Here is a 21,068-nt window from a genome sequence, read left to right on the forward strand (position 1 = left end):
GGGTGCTCGGGCCCAGCCCAGGAGCCGGGGGCTGGATTTGGCGGTCCCCATCAGTTCCAAGGGGCAGAGAGTACACAGCATCTCCCCCAAAGCCCTGTCTTCCCATCTCAGGGTGGCCAGAGGACACTGGTCACTCCTCCAACACAGGCCTGGGGTGGGGGTGGGGGGCTGCAGCTCTGGAAGCCGGGCCCCTGTCACCTCCCTCCTCTGAGCGCCCATTGGCCACAGCACCCGCCCTGTCACCTCCCTCCTCTGAGCGCCCATTGGCCACAGCACCCGCCGCTAGGGCTGAGCCACACAGACCAGGAGCTCTGCGGGGTCAGGAGAGCATAATGGGTCCTGTAGGGCTTTGGAACCAGAAAGAAAAGCCTCCCTCCACCTCCCGGCTTTGCCACCCACTTGCCCTATTGCCCTGAAAACTCGCTTACATTTTCCAAGGCTTGGTTCCTCCACCATAAACCTACCTGTCAGGGTTGTTCTCAGAAACAAGGTAAAGAGCGAGCCCCGCGCTGTGCCTGGCCCAGAGAAAATTCTCTGCACACACACACCAGCTGCTGCCCCCTACAGGCGTGCCTGTCCCGCGCTCTCCCTACATTCCCCTGGGGGACGGCAGAGGCCCCCCCCTGCCCTCGGGCCCCTGCACCCCCGGGGCCCCCTCCTCAGCAGGCAACAGTGGGGCCAGCACAAGGCCACCTCCAGGGGACCAGGAATGCAGGAAACCATGAGAAAAACATTTGTCAGGAACTTAGCTTGGAAAAAACGAAAATACAAATTAGGAAAATCGGTATTTTTATCTCACACAGTTTGTTTTTTTTAATCATACTTGCGACTGAACAAGCAAAGGGGTTGGGATGGTCGGTGGTTCATTCTCCCACAGCTTCGCAGGCTAGCGCGGGAGGGGCTGGACTTTTCCAGCACACCGAGGGTGCAAAAAGCAGAGGAAGGGCCCCGGGATGTTCTCAAGGCCTGGGTCAATCTTTGCGCCGGTCAGATTATTCTCTTGAGAAGCACCGGTCCCCTTATCTCAAAAGGACCAGCCTTGCCCACTGTCTTGAGCCACCTCCCCTATGGGAGGGGCCCCCCTCCCCCCTGCCTTCCTCTTAAGCTGCTGCTTTTGCAAGATTTGCAGCCCAGCTTGCACCCTGGTGTCTTTGCATTTTGCAGAAGATCCACCAGCAAAGACTTTGAGGCCATGGGCTGGCAGCAGGGCTGGTGCGGGCGGCGAGGGACCGTGCATCAGTGAGTGACTGCTGTCTGGCACAGCTCTAACCGGGCAGTGAATAATCATCCCCCTATACCTAGATGACAATTCTCTGCCGCCGAACTAGGGCACGCGCGGCGCGCTGCGGCACCCTGCTCCACAACTCTTCCGCAGTGGGACCCGAGTTTTAGCAGCTTCGGTCCAAACAGCCGGCGCGGGGGGGCGGGGGGACCGGGGTTCCTATTGCCCTTGGCCCCGTGCGAACTTAGTCTCGGCCACGGCCGGGTCAGTGTGCCAACGGACCTCGACCTCGGTTCCTGCAACTTCCCCCGACCTCCCGCCGCAGCAGAGCGCACAGTCCGCAGTCCCAATTCTATAAATAACCCCGAGGGCAGGCCCAGCCCGGTCCACCCGGCGGCTCTGCAGGACCTCTGCCCACTCCCGGCAGCATTAACTGAGAGCGCGGAACAGGTGCCGGGCGGGGCCGGGCTGCCGGAGGCATCCAGACCTCCGGATCTGTACTGCGGTGTACAGGGAGGGGGCGGGACGGGGCGGAGAAGCCAGGACGCCACCTCGGGGAAGCCGCCCGGCCTCAGACGGCGGACGCCAGCTTCCGCTTGGTGCTCTCGCTGCAGCGGTGCAGGATGAGGTCCGCGCTCGGACGCGGGGGCACCGCGGGCTGCGGCTTTGCGCGCTCGCTCTCCCGCTGCTCCCCTGCGGCGGAAAGCGCGGCGCGATGAGAGGCCCCGCCCCACCCTCCAGGCCCCACCCCGGGCCCCGCCTTCCCGGGCAGCCCCGCCTCCAGACCGCTCTGGACTCTCAAGCCGCGCCCGTAACCCCACCCCTATCCCCGCCCCATCCTCTAGGCTCCGCCCCAAGAAAGCCCGCCCCCAGGCCGCCGCGGGGACTCTCGGCACCGGCTCCCGGCGCTCTGCGGCCCGGCCCCGCCCCCTCCAGGCCCCGCCCCTCCCCAGGCCCCGCCCCTAGCAGCCCCGCCCCCGGCCCGTCCGCCCACTGCACTCACCGCGCGGGCTGGCTGCGCTCTACGGTCCCGGCCCCGCCCCCTCCAGACCCCGCCCCCTCCTCCAGCCCCCGGCCCGTCCGCCCACCGCACTCACCGCGCGGGCTGGCTGCGCTCTGCGGTCCCGGCCGCGCCCCCTCCAGACCCCGCCCCCTCCTCCAGGCCCCGCCCCGAGCAGCCCCGCCCCGGCCCGTCCGCCCACCGCACTCACCGCGCGGGCTGGCTGCGCTCTGCGGTGCCGGCCGCGCCGGGCGGCGACGCTGCTGCAGGTAGCGGACACTGTTGCGCCGATAGGTGTCCTGGCTGAGGCGCTTCCGCGACCGCTGGTGGATGCTGTGCGCGTTGCGGATGGACGACCTGGGCGCAGCGGGACGGGGGCGTTGCTCAGGCCGGGCGGCCCCCGCGGCGCCCGCGTCCCAGCCTGCGGGAACTCGCAAGACCCGCCCTGGGGTCCAACGACTGGCCCCGGGCTGTGGGGAGCGGGGCGGGGACCCCACACGATGGGGCGGGACTGGAGGTCCATTTCCCACGCCCCTCGCCAGCCTGCAGCCCGGCCCCTCCCAGGAAGCCCCTTGGACTGCCGCCGCCCTCGGGGGCCAGCCCCAGGCACGAGGCGGGGCGGGGGGGGGGCATCGACGTCTTCACCTGCACCCCACACCCCTGCGTTCCCACGGCTCCCGTGCCGACCCCACGGTGGGGGAGGGCACGTCCACCCTCGATCCTGCGAGCGCGCTGCCTCCCCGGCTGGCTGGAGTGCCCCCTCCCCGGCACGGCCAATCCAGGGCCTGCACCCACAGAGGGGACCCGTGGCACCCCCTCCTCACCCCCGTCCATCCCGGACCCGCGCTCACCGCCGGGGAGGTGCCCCTCGGCTCTTGATCTGCCGTTGGGCCTGGGCTACGTCCTGCCCGGACTTCTGTAGGTACATGGACGGGAAGTAGCCTGTGATGTCGTCTTTCCTGCAACAGAGGCAGCCCTCAAAGCCCCCGCAGTCACGGGGGGAGTGAGGGGCTCAGGGGTCCCTCTAAACAACTGGGGTTAAGGCAGCTGGAGGTTGCAGACACCCTGAAGCCTGGCCAACACCAGACCCTGTCCCCCCGGGCCTCAGTTTCTTTATCTCTGCAAAACAGGCCCCCCAGCCATGATGTTGGTAGTGGGAGGAAGTCAGCAGGTCCAACTCGCCCCCCAGGGACATGTTTGCAGTAAAACATCTGCCACCGTGTATTTGTTAGTTTTTTCTTTCAAAGCCACGGCTTCCTGTGCCTAAGAACTTTTGCCTGCCCCCAGGTCACCAAGTTCCCCTATGCTTGCTTCCAAAAGCTTTCTAACTTGGGGTTTTGTGCTTGGTCGTTGAGAAATAGCCTCCTGCCTCCGAGCCCCCAGCCCGGGGCCAGGCTGATGGTGGGTGCTGTGGCCAGGAGCTCCGAGCCCAGCCGAGCCGAGCCGCGGACAGGCCCTAGGCCAGGCTCTGAAAGGGTGTCCAAGGACCTGGGGAGGCCCGGTGGGTCTGAGAAGATGCCTCTGCGAGCCCCCAAGAGGAATGACCAGACAAGAATCAGTGACAACCAACGATTTAAAAGCAAAAAGCTTCTCAAAATAATGAACGCAACAATGAATTGTGTTGTAGAAAGAAAAACAGATGGCAAGGTGACCCCAAGTCACAAAGGACAAGGACACCAAACCCTGAGAGCCAGGTTGGGTGGGATAATCACTGATCTGCTACCAAAATGGAAACTGAGTCCAGAGAGAGGTGGCTTACCCGGAGTTCCACTTGCCAGTAAGCATGGAGCCCAAACAGACCAGCCCCTGGGCCAGGGCTGACCCTCGGGGTGGGCACAGGGGGTGGGGGGAAGGTAGGGACGCTCTCCTACCTGATGACCCACCAACCATCCAGGAGCTTATGAATGACCTCGATGGCTTCTCCCTCCTGCAGAGACACTTCGTCCTCCATTTCCGCGGTATAGGCTTTGATGGTGACATAGGGCTCACCTGGTTGGCCGCGGGGGCAGAGGCACAGTGTGAGGGTCCGCCCAGCACCCGCCGGCCTCCTCTCCTCTGCTCTCGGGGTCCCGAGGCTTCCTCCAGCAAGAGCCCAGGACCGCCCTCTCCCCTGGTCCCTGCTGGTCCCTGCTGGTCTCCCTCTGCAGGCTCCTGCCCCCCACTCGTGGGTCACCTGCAGTTCTGCCCTCCGCCCGCGACACCCGGCACCATCCACATCAGGGGCCAGGCACCTCAACAGGCCGCGTGGCCGGGCAGGCGGTGCAGGGGTGGAGCGCCCGTCCACGGGGGACCTGAGCCCCTTGACCCCGGCATCCATGCCTTTTCCGGGTTTTCCACAGGTGCCATAAATCCGCATTCAGTTGTGAAATCTCTCCATTTTAAAATACGGGTCATCTAACTTATCTCCACCGCCCCGTGGACCCCATCCAGCTCGGCGAGCCGCTGGTTCTCCCCTTGCTGTCAGCGAGGACGCCCCCGCCTCCAGGCAGTACTCCTTCCTTAACCGCAGAGCTGCTCACCCGCCACCTTCCCGCTGTACCTGGCCAGAGCTGGACCCACCTCTCCTCCACCTCCTGGTTCTCTGTCTCGACCAAGGGCACCAATACCTGGGCCTCTCGAGCCCGACTCTGGGGTCTCCACCGTGACCTCACTGTCCACCCCACAATCCTAGCCAACCCCAAAGTGGATATGATCGTATCCGGTTTCTGAAGAGCCCAGAGCCCCTCTGGTCCCCTGCCCCTCACATCCTTACGGCCGTGGAGGGCAGGCCGCACCTTCGTAGTTGGGCTCTGGGTCCTCTGACTCGTCAGGACTGTCCAGGGGCTCCAAGTAGGACGCCGGGACCCAACCCCGCTTTGTCTTCATTTGGCAGAACCACCAGCCTGCGGGAGGGGGGAGGCCAGAAGTCTGGGTGGGTGTGGCAGCCTCCCTCAGCCCCCAGGGTGGTAAGGACAGCAGGACACACACACAGACATGCAACACTCAGATTCAGAAATGTCACCTGTCCCACACTCCACGCACACAGGTCACAGGGTTACAGCCCAGAGTCTGCTTCCCACCCAGCACGCCCGGAAGCTGGTCTGGCACTTGGACCTAACCCCCGGGGATGCACAGATGCCCAAATCCTCCCCCGGGGCGTCGGGGGGCACCCTTGGTGTTGGGAGACAGTCGGGGCCCCCCTGAAGGAGCCACGAGCCCGTCAGTGAGGAAGGTCCCAGCAGGGCGGGGAGACTGACCGCTCTCACTCTTCTCCACGACATCCACCACGTCCCCCGTGGCCAGAGCCATCTGGGAGCCCGAAGTCTTCTCGAAGTCAGCGATGGCCCGGTACGTCTGCAGGATGATGGGGCCCGTGATGTCTGGACAGAAGGAGAGCAGGGTGAGCGGACAGGGGCGGATGGGCTGCCTCCTCCAGGCAGTCCCCTGCACGGGCCACCAGAACCAGGCGCGCCGGAATTGGACGCCCCCTGCCAACTGGAAAGCAGCGGACACCAGCCGGTCTTGGCAGCCCCGCAGTGACCGAGCACCTGCTGTGTTCCTGACACTAGTCACACACCCGACACACGCTCTTTCTCACTCGATGAGGTTAGTGAGCAGCACCCCCCCCCCCGCCCCGGGCCCTAATGTGCACGCCGATCGCCCCAGGGTCTTGCTGGAACATGGGTTCTGATGCCATAGGTCTGCAACGGGACCTGAGAGTCTGCATTTCTAACCGGCCCCCCAGGTCTTTCTGCAGCGCTAGTTCATGGACTGAAATACGTCTCTTCTTCCCTCCCCCAAATTCACATGTTGAAGCCCTAAGCCCCAGTACCTTAGAATCTGTACCTGGAGTTAGAGCCTTTAAGGAAGAGATAGGGATGGGGCCCTGACCCCGCAGGACTGGTGCCCTACACCCTGATCTCAGACTCCCAGCCTCCAGAACGGTGAGAAAATTCATTTCTGTCATTTAAGACCCCCCCCCGCCCTCCTCCCCCAGGTCTGTGGCGCTTTACCCCGTGTAGACTAAGACACTGCTGGGCCCCAGACCATACCCCGAGTGGCCCATGGACCCCATCCAGGCATCCCACTGACTGGTCGAAATCCTGCTCCCCATTCCGTGGCTGCCATGACCTGAGTCCCCAGTTAAATCAAGCCTCCTTGTGTCTAGCTCTGAAATGGGGCTAATAGCACTTTGATCCCTACTTCCTATTGCTACAGAAATGATGACAATGTGTTAATACGTGCAAGACATTTAAAATAGGGCCTGGGACAGAGCGAGTCCTTAATCAACGCCAGGTTGTATTAGCAACAATTATCGGCCATACAAATCGGACACCGTGAGCCCTGGCGGCTGCCTCCACCCCCAGACCTGTTCATTCCTTCAGCCGCGACACCGTGGGCTGCTGGGAGCCAGGGTCGGGCTGGGCTCTGCAGCCACAGACAGGAGCTCCGAAAGCTTCACTTGATGACCAGCGACCCCCAAAGACCCCAGCCTTTAGCGCAAGCCCCCGAACCACCTCCCCCTGACCCCCGCCCTTTTCCCTGCAGAGCCCGTGCTCAGGATCCCACATCATGTCCCCGCCGGGTGACCTACAGGTGGCTGTCCCCGCCACCCACCCGAAACGCTGTTGTCTTTCGGCACCAGGTAGGTCTCTGGTTTTTTCGTCCTGCAGGAAAGAAGAGACTGGGTTAGGCGCGCGGCTTCCCACAGGGGAGCAGAAGCTCCGGGCAGACCTACAGAAGAACTTCCCAAGCAGAAAAGGAACGTAGGGGCTATGGGGGCCGCTGTGGAGGGAAGGGAGCCACGGGATGGGCAAGGAGAGGCCCCCCACCCCCCCCTTCTGCAGACCCAAAGGAGGAGGCGACAGCTGAACGCAGGTGAGGCACTCTGGTCTGGGAAAGGCTCTTGTCACCTCGGGGGGCAGCTCCCTTCTTCTGGGGCCTCAGGGCAGCGGCCAACAGGGGGTAGGCATCCCTGCCACCCAGGCCCCTGGGCGCTGCGCTGCCCTGGCCTGGGTCTTGGGGGTGTTCAACGGGGCTGTGTGTTCCCCCGGCCTCACCCGTACTCAGCGAGCCGAGAGGGACCGAGAGAGGGACATTCCCCAGCAGGACGGCACATGGGAGCCCCCTCGGCTTCTCAGATGCTTTCCACCAACAGTGGCCACCAACCCTCCCCGCGCCCCCCCCACCACCCCCGGGGGCTCCGCGCTTCACACTTTGTAAATGCTCTCCCCCACCCCCATGCCTCCCTCTGGCCCTTCCCACCCCGCGACTGATGGGGAAACTGCTTTCAGAAGGCAAGCTGAGGCTGCGGACCTAGGACGGCGGCCCCCCTGCCCAGAGCCCCCCCCCCCCGACCCAGCACCGGGAGGCTCAGCGGGCTCCAGGCAGAGACTTGGCAGGGACGTTGGGGGTGGGGGGGGGCGGCGTACGGTTTCCAGGTCACACAGGCCAGAGTTGGAATCCTTCCTCCTTCACCTTTGGGCTGTGTGACTCTGGGCAAGTCGCCTCCCCTCTCTGAGCCTGACTTATCTGTCCCAGTGGGGAGGTCCTGCACCCCTCCCCAGGCAGAGCTCACCACCGCCCTTCCCTCTTCCCCTTCAGGGCCAGAACGAGGGGCCACTCACTGGCTGTCCGTGGGGAGCTTGAGGTCATCGGGGCGCACCTTGAAGAAGTCGAGGAGGTGGGGGCAGCGGGAGATCTTGACCGGCAGGCTCATGAGGGCGTTGCAGTACTCGGTGAGGGTGCCCTGGCGGCTCTCGGCGGCCCGCTGCCCATCGAACCACCGTGGGGCTGGAGGGGCCCGGGAGGGACAGCAGAGGACCCCTGAGCACACGCCCGGGTCGAGTCCCGGAGGGGGCGGGAGGAGGGGGGCGCAGCTGGGTGGGGCAGGCCGGGGGGGGGGGTGGGGGGGGCCGGGACGGGGGACCCTGCTCCTCACCTGGCAGGTGGGGGATGATCCTGTTCTGTGGGTTGATGTCCCCCGCCTCGATAGGAAACATTTCCTTTAACAGTTTCTGGACACAGAAGAAAAGGCGAAGGCGCGTCTTTTACTGCAACCCCGTCAAGGCACCGGATCGGAAACGACTCTTCACCGGGCTCGGGCTGGACACTCCGGCTGCCGTCCTGGGTCCTCTCTTTCTCTCCCACCTTACGCTCACGCCACCAGCAGATCCTTCCGGTTCTGCTCCTAAAACCTGTCCAGAATCTGACCCTTGTCACTACCCACACAGCCACCACCTCGGTCCGAGCTTCCCCCGAGCCCGGACCTACGCCCCCTTCCATCTCTGTCCTCAATCCAGCACCCTCTTCACACTTAAATTGGATCCTGTCTCTCCTCTGCCCAGAGCCCTCCCTGACTCTCAGGTCACTCAGACTGGAAGCCACGTTCGTCTCCAAGGCCCCCGCAAACCTGTCCCCGCCGGCCTCACTTACCTCCCCGGCCACCACCCAGCCCTCCCTTGTTCCCTCTGCTCCAGGCATCTCTGAATACTGCAGGCCCACTCCTGCCCCAGGGCCTTTGCACTTGCTCCTCCCATTCTTCCCCCCATACTTGTCCATAGCGCTTTCTCTTGTCCTTCTTCAAGTCTTTGCTCAGATGTCACCCCCTCAGTGAAACCTTCTCGGGACGGTTTCCCCTCCTAACTCAGTCCTCCCATCCCCCACCCTCCCCGGCTTTATTTCCTCTATAGTTCGGATGACTGCCTAACATACTGTGTAAATTATTTGCGTTTTGTCTGTTAACCTGACTCCTCCGCTAGAACTAAAGGTCCACAAGGGAGGGCAAGGGCTTGTATCATTTTTATGCCCTCGTCACCTTCAGAGCATCTCCCACTCACCAAGTAGGACGCGCCTGGCACTCAGTGGGTGCCCGGTAAGTAGTTGTTGAATGAACGAACGAGTCCACCAGTCAGTAAAAGGGGCTAATCCTACACTGGAACAACCCAGAACAGTTTGAACGGGAGAGAATGACCCCGGGTCCTGGGTTCGAGCCCCACATCAAGCTCCCCTGCTCAGTGGGGTCTGCTTCTCCCTCTGCCTGTCACCCCCCCTGCTTGTGTTCTGTCTCTCCCTCTCTTTCCCTCCCTCTCTCTCTCTCTGTGTCAAATACATAAATGAAATCTTTTTTTAAAATGCTAAGTTTATGTTCTGTGTGTTTTACCACATTAAAACATACTTTAAGGAACTCTTACCACTTGCAATGAGGGGGACGGAACTAGAGGATATTATGCTAATGAAGCAAAATAAGTCAATCAGAGAAAGACAATTATATGATTTCACTCATACGTGGAATTTAAAAAACAAGACGGAGGACTCATAGGGAAAGGGAGGGAAAAATAAAAAATGAAACCAGAGAGGGAGACAAACCATAAGAGACTCTCAACTCTAGGAAACACTGAGGGTTGCTGGAGCGGAGAGACGTGGGGGGACGGGGGGACGGGGCAACTGGTGAGGGGCACTGAGGAGGCACGTGATGCGACGAGCACGGGGTGTTCTACGCAACTGATGACGCACTGACCTCTACCTCTGAAACTAATCATACGGTATATGTGAATTAATTGAATTTACGTAAAAAAAAATACAAAATAAAACATGCTCTAAGGAAAAGGTTCTAAGTTAAGGAATAAATAATGTCCCTCAGCTGTGGGCTGGGGGTGCTCGGGGTTCCTCCCTTCCTGGCCAGCACCTGGGCCACCCTCCCCCTGGAAGGGCAGAGCTGGGACGGGGTGCGACGTCCCCTCCCCGACATACACGCACGCACAGGCACACGCACATACATGTGTGCGCAGGGCACTCACGTGTAACTCGTAAATCTCCGTGAACTTCCGGTAGACGACCTTCTCAGACAGGTCCTGCCACTTCACCAAGAACATGTACACCTGCGGGGGAGGGGGCTCGTTCAGCTTCCGGGGGGAAGCCCATGGGACCTGGGGGCAGGGGTGCGGTGGAGAGCAGGGAGAGCACTCTTTGGGGTGACCTCGGTTACTGAGACTTCAGGGACCCCCAGAGCTCCTGCTCTCCGGCTTCAGGGCCCGGGGCGAGATGTTCAGCTCCTCCCCGATGAACTCAAATTCCTCATCTGTGAGTTGGAGACACAGGGGCTCCTGGGGTTGGCAGGAGAGTTACGGGCCGTGAGACAGGAGAGCCTGGGCTCAGACGGTTCGAGAACTCGGGGAGAGACTGTACGGTCCCGTTTCTACCGCACGTCCAGAAGAGACAATCTACCCAGGCAGAAGGTAGATTCGTGGTTGCGGGGGCTGGGCTGGGAATGGGGGTTCCTAACGGGTCTGGGGTTTCTTTGGGGTGTGACGAAAATCTAATATTGACTCCGTGAGGGGCACCTGGGTGGCACAGTCGGTTAAGCTGACCCCATCCGACTCTTGGATGGGGCTCAGGTCGTGATCTCAGGGTTGTGAGATCGAGCCCACGTTGGGCTCCCCGCTCAGCTCAAAGTCTGCTTGGGATTCTCTCTCCCTCCCCCTCTGCCCCTCCTGCTCATGCTTTCTCTCTCTCTTATAAATACATCAAATAAATAAATATATTTAAAATATATATATATAGGGGCGCCTGGGTGGCTCAGTGGGTTAAGGCCTCTGCCTTCAGCTCAGGTCATGGTCTCGGGGTCCTGGGATCGAGCTCCGCATCGGGCTTTCTGCTCCGCGGGGAGCCTGCTTCCTCCTCTCTCTCTGCCTGCCTCTCTGCCTGCCTCTCTGCCTAGTTGTGATTTCTCTCTGTCAAATAAATAAAATATTAAAAAATATATACATATATAAATTGTATAATGGTTGCACAACTTTGTGAATGTTAAAAACCACTGAATTGTACAATGTATCTAGGTGAATTATAGCTCAATGAAGACATTATTAGAAAAAAAAGGAAACTTGGTGAGGAGAAACCAAAATAGAACTGGGAGAGTTCGACTCAGCCACAAAAAGGAACAAATTACTAACAGGTGCATCCACACAGATGCGTCTCGGAAGCATTCCGCTAAGTGAAAGGACACAAAAGGCCACCCACGTGACAGGTGGGATTCCCTTTCTACGACCTTCTGGAACAAGCGCCACTCACTCAAGGTGGACAGAGATCAGAACAGTGGTAGCGTCCGGGGGCTGGTGGATGAATGAGTGGGGAGTGAGAGAATCTGGGGGTGATGGCGGCAATCTCTACCTTGATGAGGGTTTGGATTACGTTGGGACATTCTGCAAAAGTATCCCTAAGATGGGTGGATTTCATTTTATATACATTTTACATCAAAAGAGAAAAAAAAAACAAAAACAAACAAAAAACAAACTAGGGGGGACGCCTGGGTGGCTCAGTTGGTTGAGCGGCTGCCTTCGGCTCTGGTCATGATCCCGGAGTCCTGGGATCGAGTCCCACATCAGGCTCCTTGCCCCGCAGGGAGCCTGCTTCTCCCTCCGCCTCTGCCTGCCACTCTGTCTGCCTGTGCGCGCTCTCTCTGATAAATAAATAAATATAATCTTTAAAAACAAACAAACAAGCAAACAAACAAACTAGGGGGGCCTGGCTGGCTGAGTGAGTGAAGGACGCCACTCCTGATCTCAGGGTCCTGAGTTCGAGCCCCGTGTTGGGTGTAGAGATTACTTAGAGAAATAAAACTTAAAACAAACGAGGAGTGACCCAGATTAAGGGCGTCTGGAGAGTCAGGACAAGGACTGAAATGCAGCAGGTGGTCCTGGGCTGGATCCCAGACCCTGGCGGGTTCTGACTTCAGGAGAAGCAGGGGAACGGGCGAAAGCTGAGGGTAAAGTCCGTGGGTCGGGGGCCCCGTGTTTCATCTGCACTAACTTGCGGACGTCGACACATCTGCACTGCGGTGACGTAAGAGAAGGCTTCGGAGTTTACGAAACACACAGTCGAGGGGCGCCTGGCTGGTGCGGCTGGGCAAGCAGGGACTGGGTTTCCGCTCAGGTCATGATCTTGGGGTGGCGAGGCTGAACCCCGCGCTCGGCGGGGAGTCGGCTTGAGTTCTCTCTCCCTCTGCCCTTCCAGCGCCCCCCCCAAATAAATCAATCTTTTTTTTTTTTTTTTAAGATTTTATTTATTTATTTGTCAGAGTGAGCACAGGCAGACAGTGGCAGGCAGAGGCAGAGGGAGAAGCAGGCTCCCTGCGGGGCAAGGAGCCTGATGTGGGACTCGATCCCAGGACCCTGGGATCGTGACCTGAGCCAAAGGCAGCTGCTTAACCCACTGAGCCACCCCGGCGTCCCTCAAATAAATCAATCTTTAAAAAAGTACTCCTCTATTTAGGTTGACTCTGGAATGATTCAGAAAAGTCCTATTCGAGAGAAAGGGGTGGGGGAGGGGGAGAAAGAGAGGGAGAGGGAGGGAGGGGAAAGGGAGGGAGGGGGAGAGGGAGCACAGGTGTGGGAGGTGGGAGGACACTGGAGTTATCTGTACCTCAGGGGCAAACTTTCTGTAAGTTTGAAATTATTTCGGGGCGCCTGGGTGGCTCAGTGGGTTGAGCCTCTGCCTTCGGCTCAGGTCACGATCCCAGGGTCCTGGGATCAAGCCCCGCATCCGTCCCTGCTCAGTGGGGAGCCTGCTTCTCCCTCTCCCACTCCCCCTGCCTGTGTTCCCTCTCTCGCTGTGTCTCTCTGTCAAATAAATAGATAAAATCTTTTAAAAATGTATTTCAAAATTAAAAGTGAAGAAAGAGAAGAAAGGTCTTGGGTAGGACACCACACGTGCCCTACAAATGTCATACAACGACAAACCCGAATTCCTCCCTGGCCTTCCTCTGGGCCTGGGGCCCCTATGGTGGGGTGGGGTGGGTGGACATGTCTGGGCACATGCATCCCAGTCTCCCAGGACGGCGGACGGGGGAGGGGGACACTTTGGGCCCTTGGGTGGTGTCACCCTCCCGGAGGGGATCCGACTGCAATGTAACTGACCCCAGGGCCCGCCGGGGGAGGCAGAGGGTTGCCGGCCGGCCTCCCTCCCGGAGGACCGCTCCCTGAAACCGGGGATGGTCAGGGAGGGCTGCCCGGAGGAGCGCGCCCCAAAGTGGCGCGCTGCGCTGCCCGGACGCGAACGGGGAGCCTTCGGGGCCTCCTGGCGGGGGCGCGGGTTAGGTCGGCTGGCGGGGGCGGGGGTGCGGGCGCAAGGCCGCGCGTCCTCGAGGGCCCCGGGGTGCCGGGCGCGCGCGTTTCAGGGGCGCACATGCCGGCGCACGCGGACGGGCCGGGGCCCCCGGAGCGCGCGGGGACGGCGCCGAGGGGCACCTGCGCTTCCGCGACGGGCGCCCCCCCGCCGGCCCCCCCACCCCCGCAGGGCGCCGCGGGCTACTCACGTAGTGCTGGCTGGGGACGAAGCGCTTCTCGAAGCCCAGAAGGGCGATGTGGCGTATGAAGGTGTCCCCCATGGCTGGGCTGCGGGGCCTCCCCCTCGGCGGGGGCGCTCCCCGGCTGGGCCTTAAATGCGGGGGAAAGAGGAAGTCGCTCGGGCCTCGCCAGGGCTGGGGGCGGGAGGGGGCAGGGAGGGGGCAGGGAGGGCGCCGCTTCTTCTTTCAGTTTCTGGGATTCCTCCGACGCCGGCGGCGCGGACGTGGGCGGCCTCGGGCAGCCCCGTGGGTGCGAGAGCTTGCGGGACGCTCCCGCCGTCTGCGCGCCCCGAGCCCCCCCACCCCGGTTTGGGGACGCCCATCCCCCACCCCGCCCTCTGGCGACCTGAGGACCAGCCGCGCCGGCCTCTCCGCTGTTCTTGGCACACTCGCAGCTGCTCCCACGGCAGGGGCTTTGCCCTTGAGGGCCGCCTGGACCGTCTCCCCCTTGTCCCTAACTCCCTCCCTCCTGGTCTTCAGGCTTCTGCTCGGATGCCACCTCCTCCGAGAAGCCTTTCTGGGTAACTTCATGCAAAGGAGCAAAACTTCATGCTCCCCCCACCCCGCCCCATCTTTCCTGTTTCGATTCAGAGCACCTACTCCACTGACATACTGCCCGTTTCCATTTTTTTTTTTTTAAACAACGTGTCTCCTTACCAGAATATGAGCCCCATGAGAGCAAGGGCTTGGCCTGTCGGGACAGGGCTCTGGCCCCAATCTCCAGCCTGGCGACTGGCTTGCAGAGGGCCCTCCGTAAATACCTGGGTAGAGGCCCACCAGTCCCTGCCGTGGGAGCGTGTGTGCGTGCCAGTGAGTGTCAGGTGCCTATCTGCAGGGGTGGGTGACTGAGAGCCAGGGGCCCAGAGGACAGGCTTTGAGTGAGAACCTCGTTCAAATCCCGAGCAAGCGGACCCTCGGTCCTGACTCAGTTTCCTCCTGAGCAAAATGGACCACAGGCTCTGCTGAGAGGGGATGTGGGATGAAGAGGTGTGGTGGGAGGGGATGCGGGGCCAGGAGGCTCAGAGGTTACAGAGCCGGTCCAAGGTCACAGGGCAGGTGGCCTCCAACCCAGGCTGCAGGCTCAGGTTGGCGGGGCCCGTTGGTGGCCCAGATGCACAGATTCCAAGACCCAGAGGCCATGGCAAAGGCCACCAGCACTCTGAGAGCCACGAGTCCCCCTGGACTCCTGCGGGTGAGGTGGCCAAAGCATGCCGATTTGTGACTGTTAGCATGACCAGTAAAGTGGGTGGCTGTTCCTGCTTCTAAGGGCAGGGGGCACGTCCGCTATGCTGAGAGATTTGCTTGGCCCATCCCTTGTGGTCACTGGGAGGTCACCAGCCCTGGGTGTGGCCAGCCTTGCAAGGCCCTTCTCTGGTCATCTCCGTTACGCATCTAGAATCTTCCCACAGGGAGCCTGGCTGGCTCAGTTAAGCGTCTGCCTTTAGCTCAGGTCAGGATCCCAGGGTCCTGGGATCGAGTCCCGCTTCCTTCTCAGGGGGGCATCAGCTTCTCCCTCTGTCCCTCCCCCCATCCCACTCGTGCTCTCTCTCAAATAAGAAATAAAATCCTCAAAAAATAAAATCTTCCCGTGCAGGAGGATACAGTGCTCAGCAACACACAACATAGGGGAAACTTCTAGAAACAAGGCGGAGGGACAGAAGGCAGACAAGAGAGCACACCTTTGGCAGGACGCCATGTAGACCAAGCTGAGAAACCCCCATCGCCCGTCTACACTGTTGGCAGGCAGGGTGACCTCCGGGGTGGGGACAGCGGTGACGGAAGGGAGCAGGTGGGTGGCAGCTGGCGTGTCCTTTCCTAATGAGGCTGCTGCTTCTGCAAGCGTGCTCGCTCTTGGGAAATCTGCCCGGCCCCAGCACGCAGGGTCACCAAGGCCCTTTTCTGGGGGTATGTTTGTGCTTCGATGGCTGCTCTCCGGTTGTGCCCTGGTCCCACACGGAGCTGCCCTGAGGTCCCTGCCCGGCCCCCAGCCTGGCTCACCTGGGCACAGGGGGACGTCAGCGGGCAGGGGAAGTCAGCGGGGCTGGTGGCCAGCGGGACCTCCTAGGCGCCGGGTCTTGGCACTTCCTTCCCTTTCTCCCGTGGTCTTTCCACTCTTGTGTAACAGGTCCTGGGCCAGGGCAGCCAGGGTCCCTTGCAGGCACCAGCTGTCAGCTGCCACCTTGCCACTTCCCTCCCGTGGCCTTCCCGTACCTCATCGCGTGGCACCAGCAGCCGGGGCATCCGTGGCGCGAGACAAAGCGAAGTCCCGTTGTGGCTGGCAGTGACCTCTGTCGCTGAGCAGGCTCAAAGCCTTTGTGTGGCTGGGACAGGACCGACTTGAATGCGTGCGTGAGACAAGCAAGGGATCAAAGGTTTAAAAAAAGGAGGGGGGGAACGAGCTAAGTGAAGGAGTGAGATAACGAACAGATATCAGGTTCTTTTTGGGGGGGCGACTTAAACTTTTAAAAACGTTTTAAGACTTTATTGTGAAGCATACAGAAAACTGCAGAAAAACGTACAGTTAGGTGATTATCAGATAGTGATGAGGAAGTTGCTATCTGGGGCCCGGTCGGCTGCGTACGGGGACAGCCGCCCAGGGTCCCCCCACTGCCCCTTGACGTTGACGGCCCACTGGAGGGACTGGCCCTGGGTCGGGAGAGCTTTGTATTTATGAACACCTCGTCCTCACGAGGACGCTCTCAGGGACGTGCCGCTTACTTCCCCCCACTTTACAGATGCGGAAACTGAGGCACAGAGCGGTAAACAGCTTGTACGGGAAGAGCTGGGATTTGAACCCAGGCCCAGGCTGTCAACCACTGGGCTCCTCTGCTCTGCCCCTGGTCATGTGAATGGATGATGAGCAGGACTGGGGATTCACGAGGGAGGAGTCCGCCGGCGCCAACACCCCAAAGAAGGAGCTTCTCAAACCGGGCCCGGCTGGGAAGGAGGCAGGGCTTTCCCTTCTGGCCCCGTGGTGCTTCGCGACTTTCCAGATGCCACCGTCTCCAGCGCCAGGCCTTCCCCACAGGGGCCGGGCTGGCCAGTTCCTCAACCAGGAAATCCCCGGGGCTGGGCCACGCAGACAGGCCGCGTGGAGAGGGGTTTGACGACGGAGCCTGAGGTCCGGGCACGGCCCCCTGGGAGCTTGTGTCAAGAGAGCCAGTCTAGGGCTTTCCAGGATGGGACAGATCAGCCGCTGTTCTGAGGCTGTTCTGTGTCCTTTCCCAACTGCCGTCCCTCCTTGGGTGGGGTCAGCAGCCGGAGGGCGCCCCGGGCCAGGCCTCAGCACCGGTTCTCTCCCGGTGCCCACGCTGGCGGGACTGGGGCCCCCGAGTTGCCACAGGCTGGCAGGCAGCCGAACCACGTGGAGGGGACGCCGGCCGTGAAGGGCCAAGGCTCTTGACTGCGAGCGGGGGGGTCTGCACGCAGAAACGCGGGGTGCCGGAGATCTGCGTCCCAAGGGACCGCATAACTTGGTTCTCAGAAAACTGGACCAGAAACGGGCTCCGGGCGGGTCGGGAATGAACCCTGAGGCCTCCTCAGAAGGGAACCGGGTGCCTGAACTCGGGAGAGGGCTCGGGGCACACCAGAGTCCCACCCTTGGGAATTTCTTCTCCCCTGGCCCCGGGGGAGGACATGTCCACGCCATCCACTGGACACACACACACCCGCTTTGGACTTGGGACTCCTCCATTTCTAGTTGGGAGCCCCTTGGCAAGTTAACTCGGAGCCTTACGTGTTTTCACCTGCAAGACGGCCGGGAGCGCTGATCCGTTCACGGGCTCTTGCGAGCGGGGCGGGGAGCCCTCACCAGCGGCAGACTGTGCACGGGACAGCCCGAGGACAGCAGAACGGAGGGGACACAGGTCCGCTCTGCCAGCCCCAGTCAGGGCGCTTTGTTGTTGTTGAACCTGGGCCTTGAGCGAGGGAAATGCCACATTTATGGCGGCAGGCCTTCCAGGCTCCCAGCGTAAGTCACCTGCAGCTGGGACAGAGGCTTTCCTGATAAGGTCAGGCAGAGGACAGAGACCAAGGTCATGGGCGCAGCCCAGGGCTTTCCTCAAGGCGCTGCAGCGTGGCTGGCAGATGCCCGGCGGAGGGGTGGAATTTTGCAAGCCCACCTCCTCCCTGGCGGGCTGCCTGGGAGCCCTCAGGGCCTGGCCTGTGCCCGGCCCTCCAAACCCACAGCCAGGCGGACGCTTCCTTGCTGGCTGGGCCCAGATGTGTCATGCAACGAAAGCTATTTGAAGCTCATCGGCTAACCACAGAGGATGAATCCAGCAGCGAGCTGCCACCGCGGGGGATTTTGTGGTGATCTTTGAACTTGAAGCTAACTTCAGTAATGAAGGAAATCGTGCCCCAGATGGGAGTCGCCAGGGCTGGGCTGCCACCCACGGATCTGCCCAGCCCCAGGATGGCCGGAGGGGTGGTGGAGCCGGTGACTCGTTAAGGACTCGGTTCCTCTGGCGCGTCCAAGGGGATACAGGACGCGGAAGGCACAGGCGTGCAGCGAGGGGACGGGTCACCTGCGGACAGGCAGCGGGCGGAGGTGTGACGCGGCTCCTGTGCCCCCTTGCTGCATCCCGTCTCGCATCAAGCTCGGGGCCCGCTGGTCCCTTCCCAGGGCCAACAGGCCAACACTCGCTCTGCCTCCTATGGCCGCACCCCCCTAGGCTCCTCACTCCGACCCCGCACTTTTGGAAACCCTTGCCTGCCGTGTTTCATGAAGGATTTTCCCAAAAAGGTCCTAGACCGGTCCCCATAAGGGAGAGGACAATTTTGGTCTGAACTCAACAGATCCTTCCAGGAAGCAGCTCGGCTTCTGGGGTGTGGTCCTGCTTTCTCCGCCTCCGGCTGGATCTACCCGAAAGCTTTTATGGAAATGAGGGGGGGATGTCCCCCGCGGGCCCGCCCGGCCCCCTGCCAAAGGCAAGGTCCTTGATGGGAGCCGTTACTGCCTTAGGGAACTTGAGATCTTAGCCGAGCAGAGACGGGGCGTGAGGCTCATGCTGCAAAACGCTTCTCAGCCCCCTGACCTTGCTTCTGAGAAGGAAATCCGGCAGGAAGCACCTTTGCTAACCGGTGTGGTAGCGTAACTGGACTCAACTTGACAGACACTTCCTTAAAATAAAACCACAAGGTGTGCGTGCCTTGGGGGTGGGGTGGGGCAGAAGGGGGAGGTCATTTCAACTTGAGAGACACTTCCCTAAAGTAAAACCACAAGGTGTGTGTGTCTCGGGGGTGGGGTGGGGCAGAACACGGAGGTCGGGCGACACACTGACCACCGCTGACCCGATCGGAGTTCCTGGGGCTGGGGAAAACCGTGGGCCAGTCCAATCGCCCTTGCTTTGCTTTTAACCCAGGACCTGGAGTGAGAAACCCCACTGGAGAGGCCAAGCTAGGCCCACCCACCGTACTTGTCACCAGGCCGCCAGACCCCTAGGGACCCGGGTTTTCTACAACCAGCTGCAAGCTTCCAAATCTGATCCTTGAGCCAAGAAGGCTGGCGGCCGTGAGGTGAGGCCCGGGAGGCCACCCACCGCTCACAGGTGGGAGCACGGGTCCGGCTGCGGGGCCTGGGGCGGCTGAGCGGAAGAGGGGACAGCCCTGTCTGTGCTCCCCCCACCGGACCCCCAGGTCGGAGAAGCCCAGAAAGCAGCTACAGGCCCTTTCGATCTCTGGAACCCTGTCCTCCTCTTGGTCCACACCACGGGGAAACTGAGTCATCCGTGGGAGAACGTTACCTTTCAAACACATCCATGTCCAGAAACTGGGGCTTCCACTTGGAAGGGACCCCTTCAGTGTGTGACAACTGTCTACCCACTCCCACTGTCGGTTAAACCAGCCAACAACCCTGAACTTATTGAGTGTACACTGAGGGCTTCAGACCGCTGCCCCTGGCCGGTCTCCGGCAGACGGGGGAGGGGGGTGTGACTACCACTCAGCCTCTACTTCCTCATCTATGGAGTCTCGAGGGACGCCGGCCTGGGACGAGAGCACAACACCCCTCGCTTCACACATCGGAGGGCGGGAACCGACGGGAGCTCCGGTCGCATGTGCTCCGCGCCAGAAAGGGCAGGCGGGCGTGCGCTGAGGCTCACGTCTAGGTAGGGCAGGCCCACGCCAGGGTCGCTCAGGACAGACCCCCCCCCACCCAGCTCCAGCGCCGGCCCTTTCCCAGGTCCTCCCTCCCAAAGACTCCAGGAACCAGAGGGTGGGGAGCTGGGAAGGTGGGGGGGCGGGGGGGGGGGTCAGCGCTTGGCCGGACTCTGCGTGGGGGTCCTGAGTCCCAGTCCCCGGGGGGTCCACGTGCCTGTACTGTTTTTCTCATGGAAATTTCCTCAAGGTTAACAGCTGTCCCGAAGCAGAGCTTGGACGTGGTTAACAAACTGTTCCTCATCACTACGGTCCCTGATAAAATCCGTTTAACAGAAACTTATGGAATAAGGAGGCCGTTTCAGAAACACTACGTCTGCGGGAATTACTGACGAGACCTATTTGTGCCGTTTCCTGCAGTCCTCGGTGACCTGACCAAGATCTCGGCGGGAAGCCGGGTCCCCCACTGCCGGCGAGGCTCCCGCGCTGTCTGTGGTCCCCCTTCCGTGCCCGCTGCCCGCTTGTGGACCCCCCGGGAGCCGAGGGCTTCAGCCTTTGGGCCACCGGGGCTGGGATTCCCCCCACCGCCCCCGACAAAGCCAGGGCAGCCCTCAGGGCAGGGAGGCCACCTGGAGAGGCGGAACCCTCGCAAGGGCCTGGAGCGGGAAGGTCCTGGAGACCCACGGGGAGCCGGTAAGAGCCGTGCGTTTCGCTGCTCCTGCGGGACGGGCGGGCACAGCGGCCCCGCGGCGGGAGAGGCGCGTTTCCTGAAACTAGGCTGGTTGAGTCAGGAGGGAAGGCGCAACCGCCCGGAGAGCGTTGCCTAGACCTTTCCGAAGTGGTGGCCGTCGCGCTGACTCTGGTCTGTCCAGCGTACACGAACTTGCGCTCGGCAGGTGGGACATCAAACAGGGACAGAGCAGAGGCTGGCGACGCGAGGAAGGGCGCGTGTGCGTTCAGCAGCTGCCGGCCGGGCGCGCAGGCCCGACAGGACCACACAGCTCCGCGCCGCGTCGGTATCCCGCGGGGCCGTTCAGCGTTCCACGCGGGTGCTCGGCTCCTTTTGAACGCGGCGTGGACGGAGCTTTCGGAAGCGGCGGGGACGGGAAGCTGGGGACAAGGGCGGCAAGGCCGAGCTCGGGCCGCGGCCGCCTCGGGGAGGCCTTAAACGAAGCAGGAGACCGGCCGCAGCGGCCGCCACCCCCGGCGGCTGGCGGGCAGAGGCCACGCTGGGAGGACAGAAAAAAACCGCGCGGACCGCCCGTGATGTGCGCGTGTGTGTGCGCGCGCGTGTGCGCGCGCTCGCCCGGGGACGGAGCCGGCGCGGTGGGGGCTCGGCCCGCCTGGCCTGCGCCGCGCCCTCCGGCTACCGCCCAGCCCCCCGCCGTCCCCGCACGCGACCACGAAAACACCTTCGAAAGAAAGGAATT

The 21,068-nt window shown here is 61.6% G+C and overlaps 1 protein-coding gene across 1 annotated transcript; it reads right to left on the reverse strand.

The window, feature by feature from the left end:
* Positions 1 to 775: 775 nt before the first annotated feature.
* NCF1 (neutrophil cytosolic factor 1) lies at positions 776 to 13,584 on the reverse strand (the record flags this gene model as incomplete). Its single annotated transcript, XM_080830410.1, has 12 exons — positions 776 to 1,915; positions 2,434 to 2,579; positions 3,074 to 3,181; positions 4,094 to 4,211; positions 4,997 to 5,104; positions 5,459 to 5,581; positions 6,819 to 6,868; positions 7,829 to 7,994; positions 8,143 to 8,218; positions 10,001 to 10,129; positions 10,235 to 10,306; positions 13,513 to 13,584. The coding sequence occupies 12 exons, from the start codon at positions 13,582 to 13,584 to the stop codon at positions 1,794 to 1,796; spliced, it is 1,290 nt and encodes a 429-aa protein (XP_080686536.1). The 3' UTR covers positions 776 to 1,793.
* Between the last annotated feature and the right edge of the window lie 7,484 nt (positions 13,585 to 21,068).

The sequence above is a fragment of the Martes martes genome (assembly GCF_963455335.1).
Source record: "Martes martes genome assembly, chromosome: 18".
Classification (NCBI taxonomy): Eukaryota; Metazoa; Chordata; class Mammalia; order Carnivora; family Mustelidae; genus Martes; species Martes martes.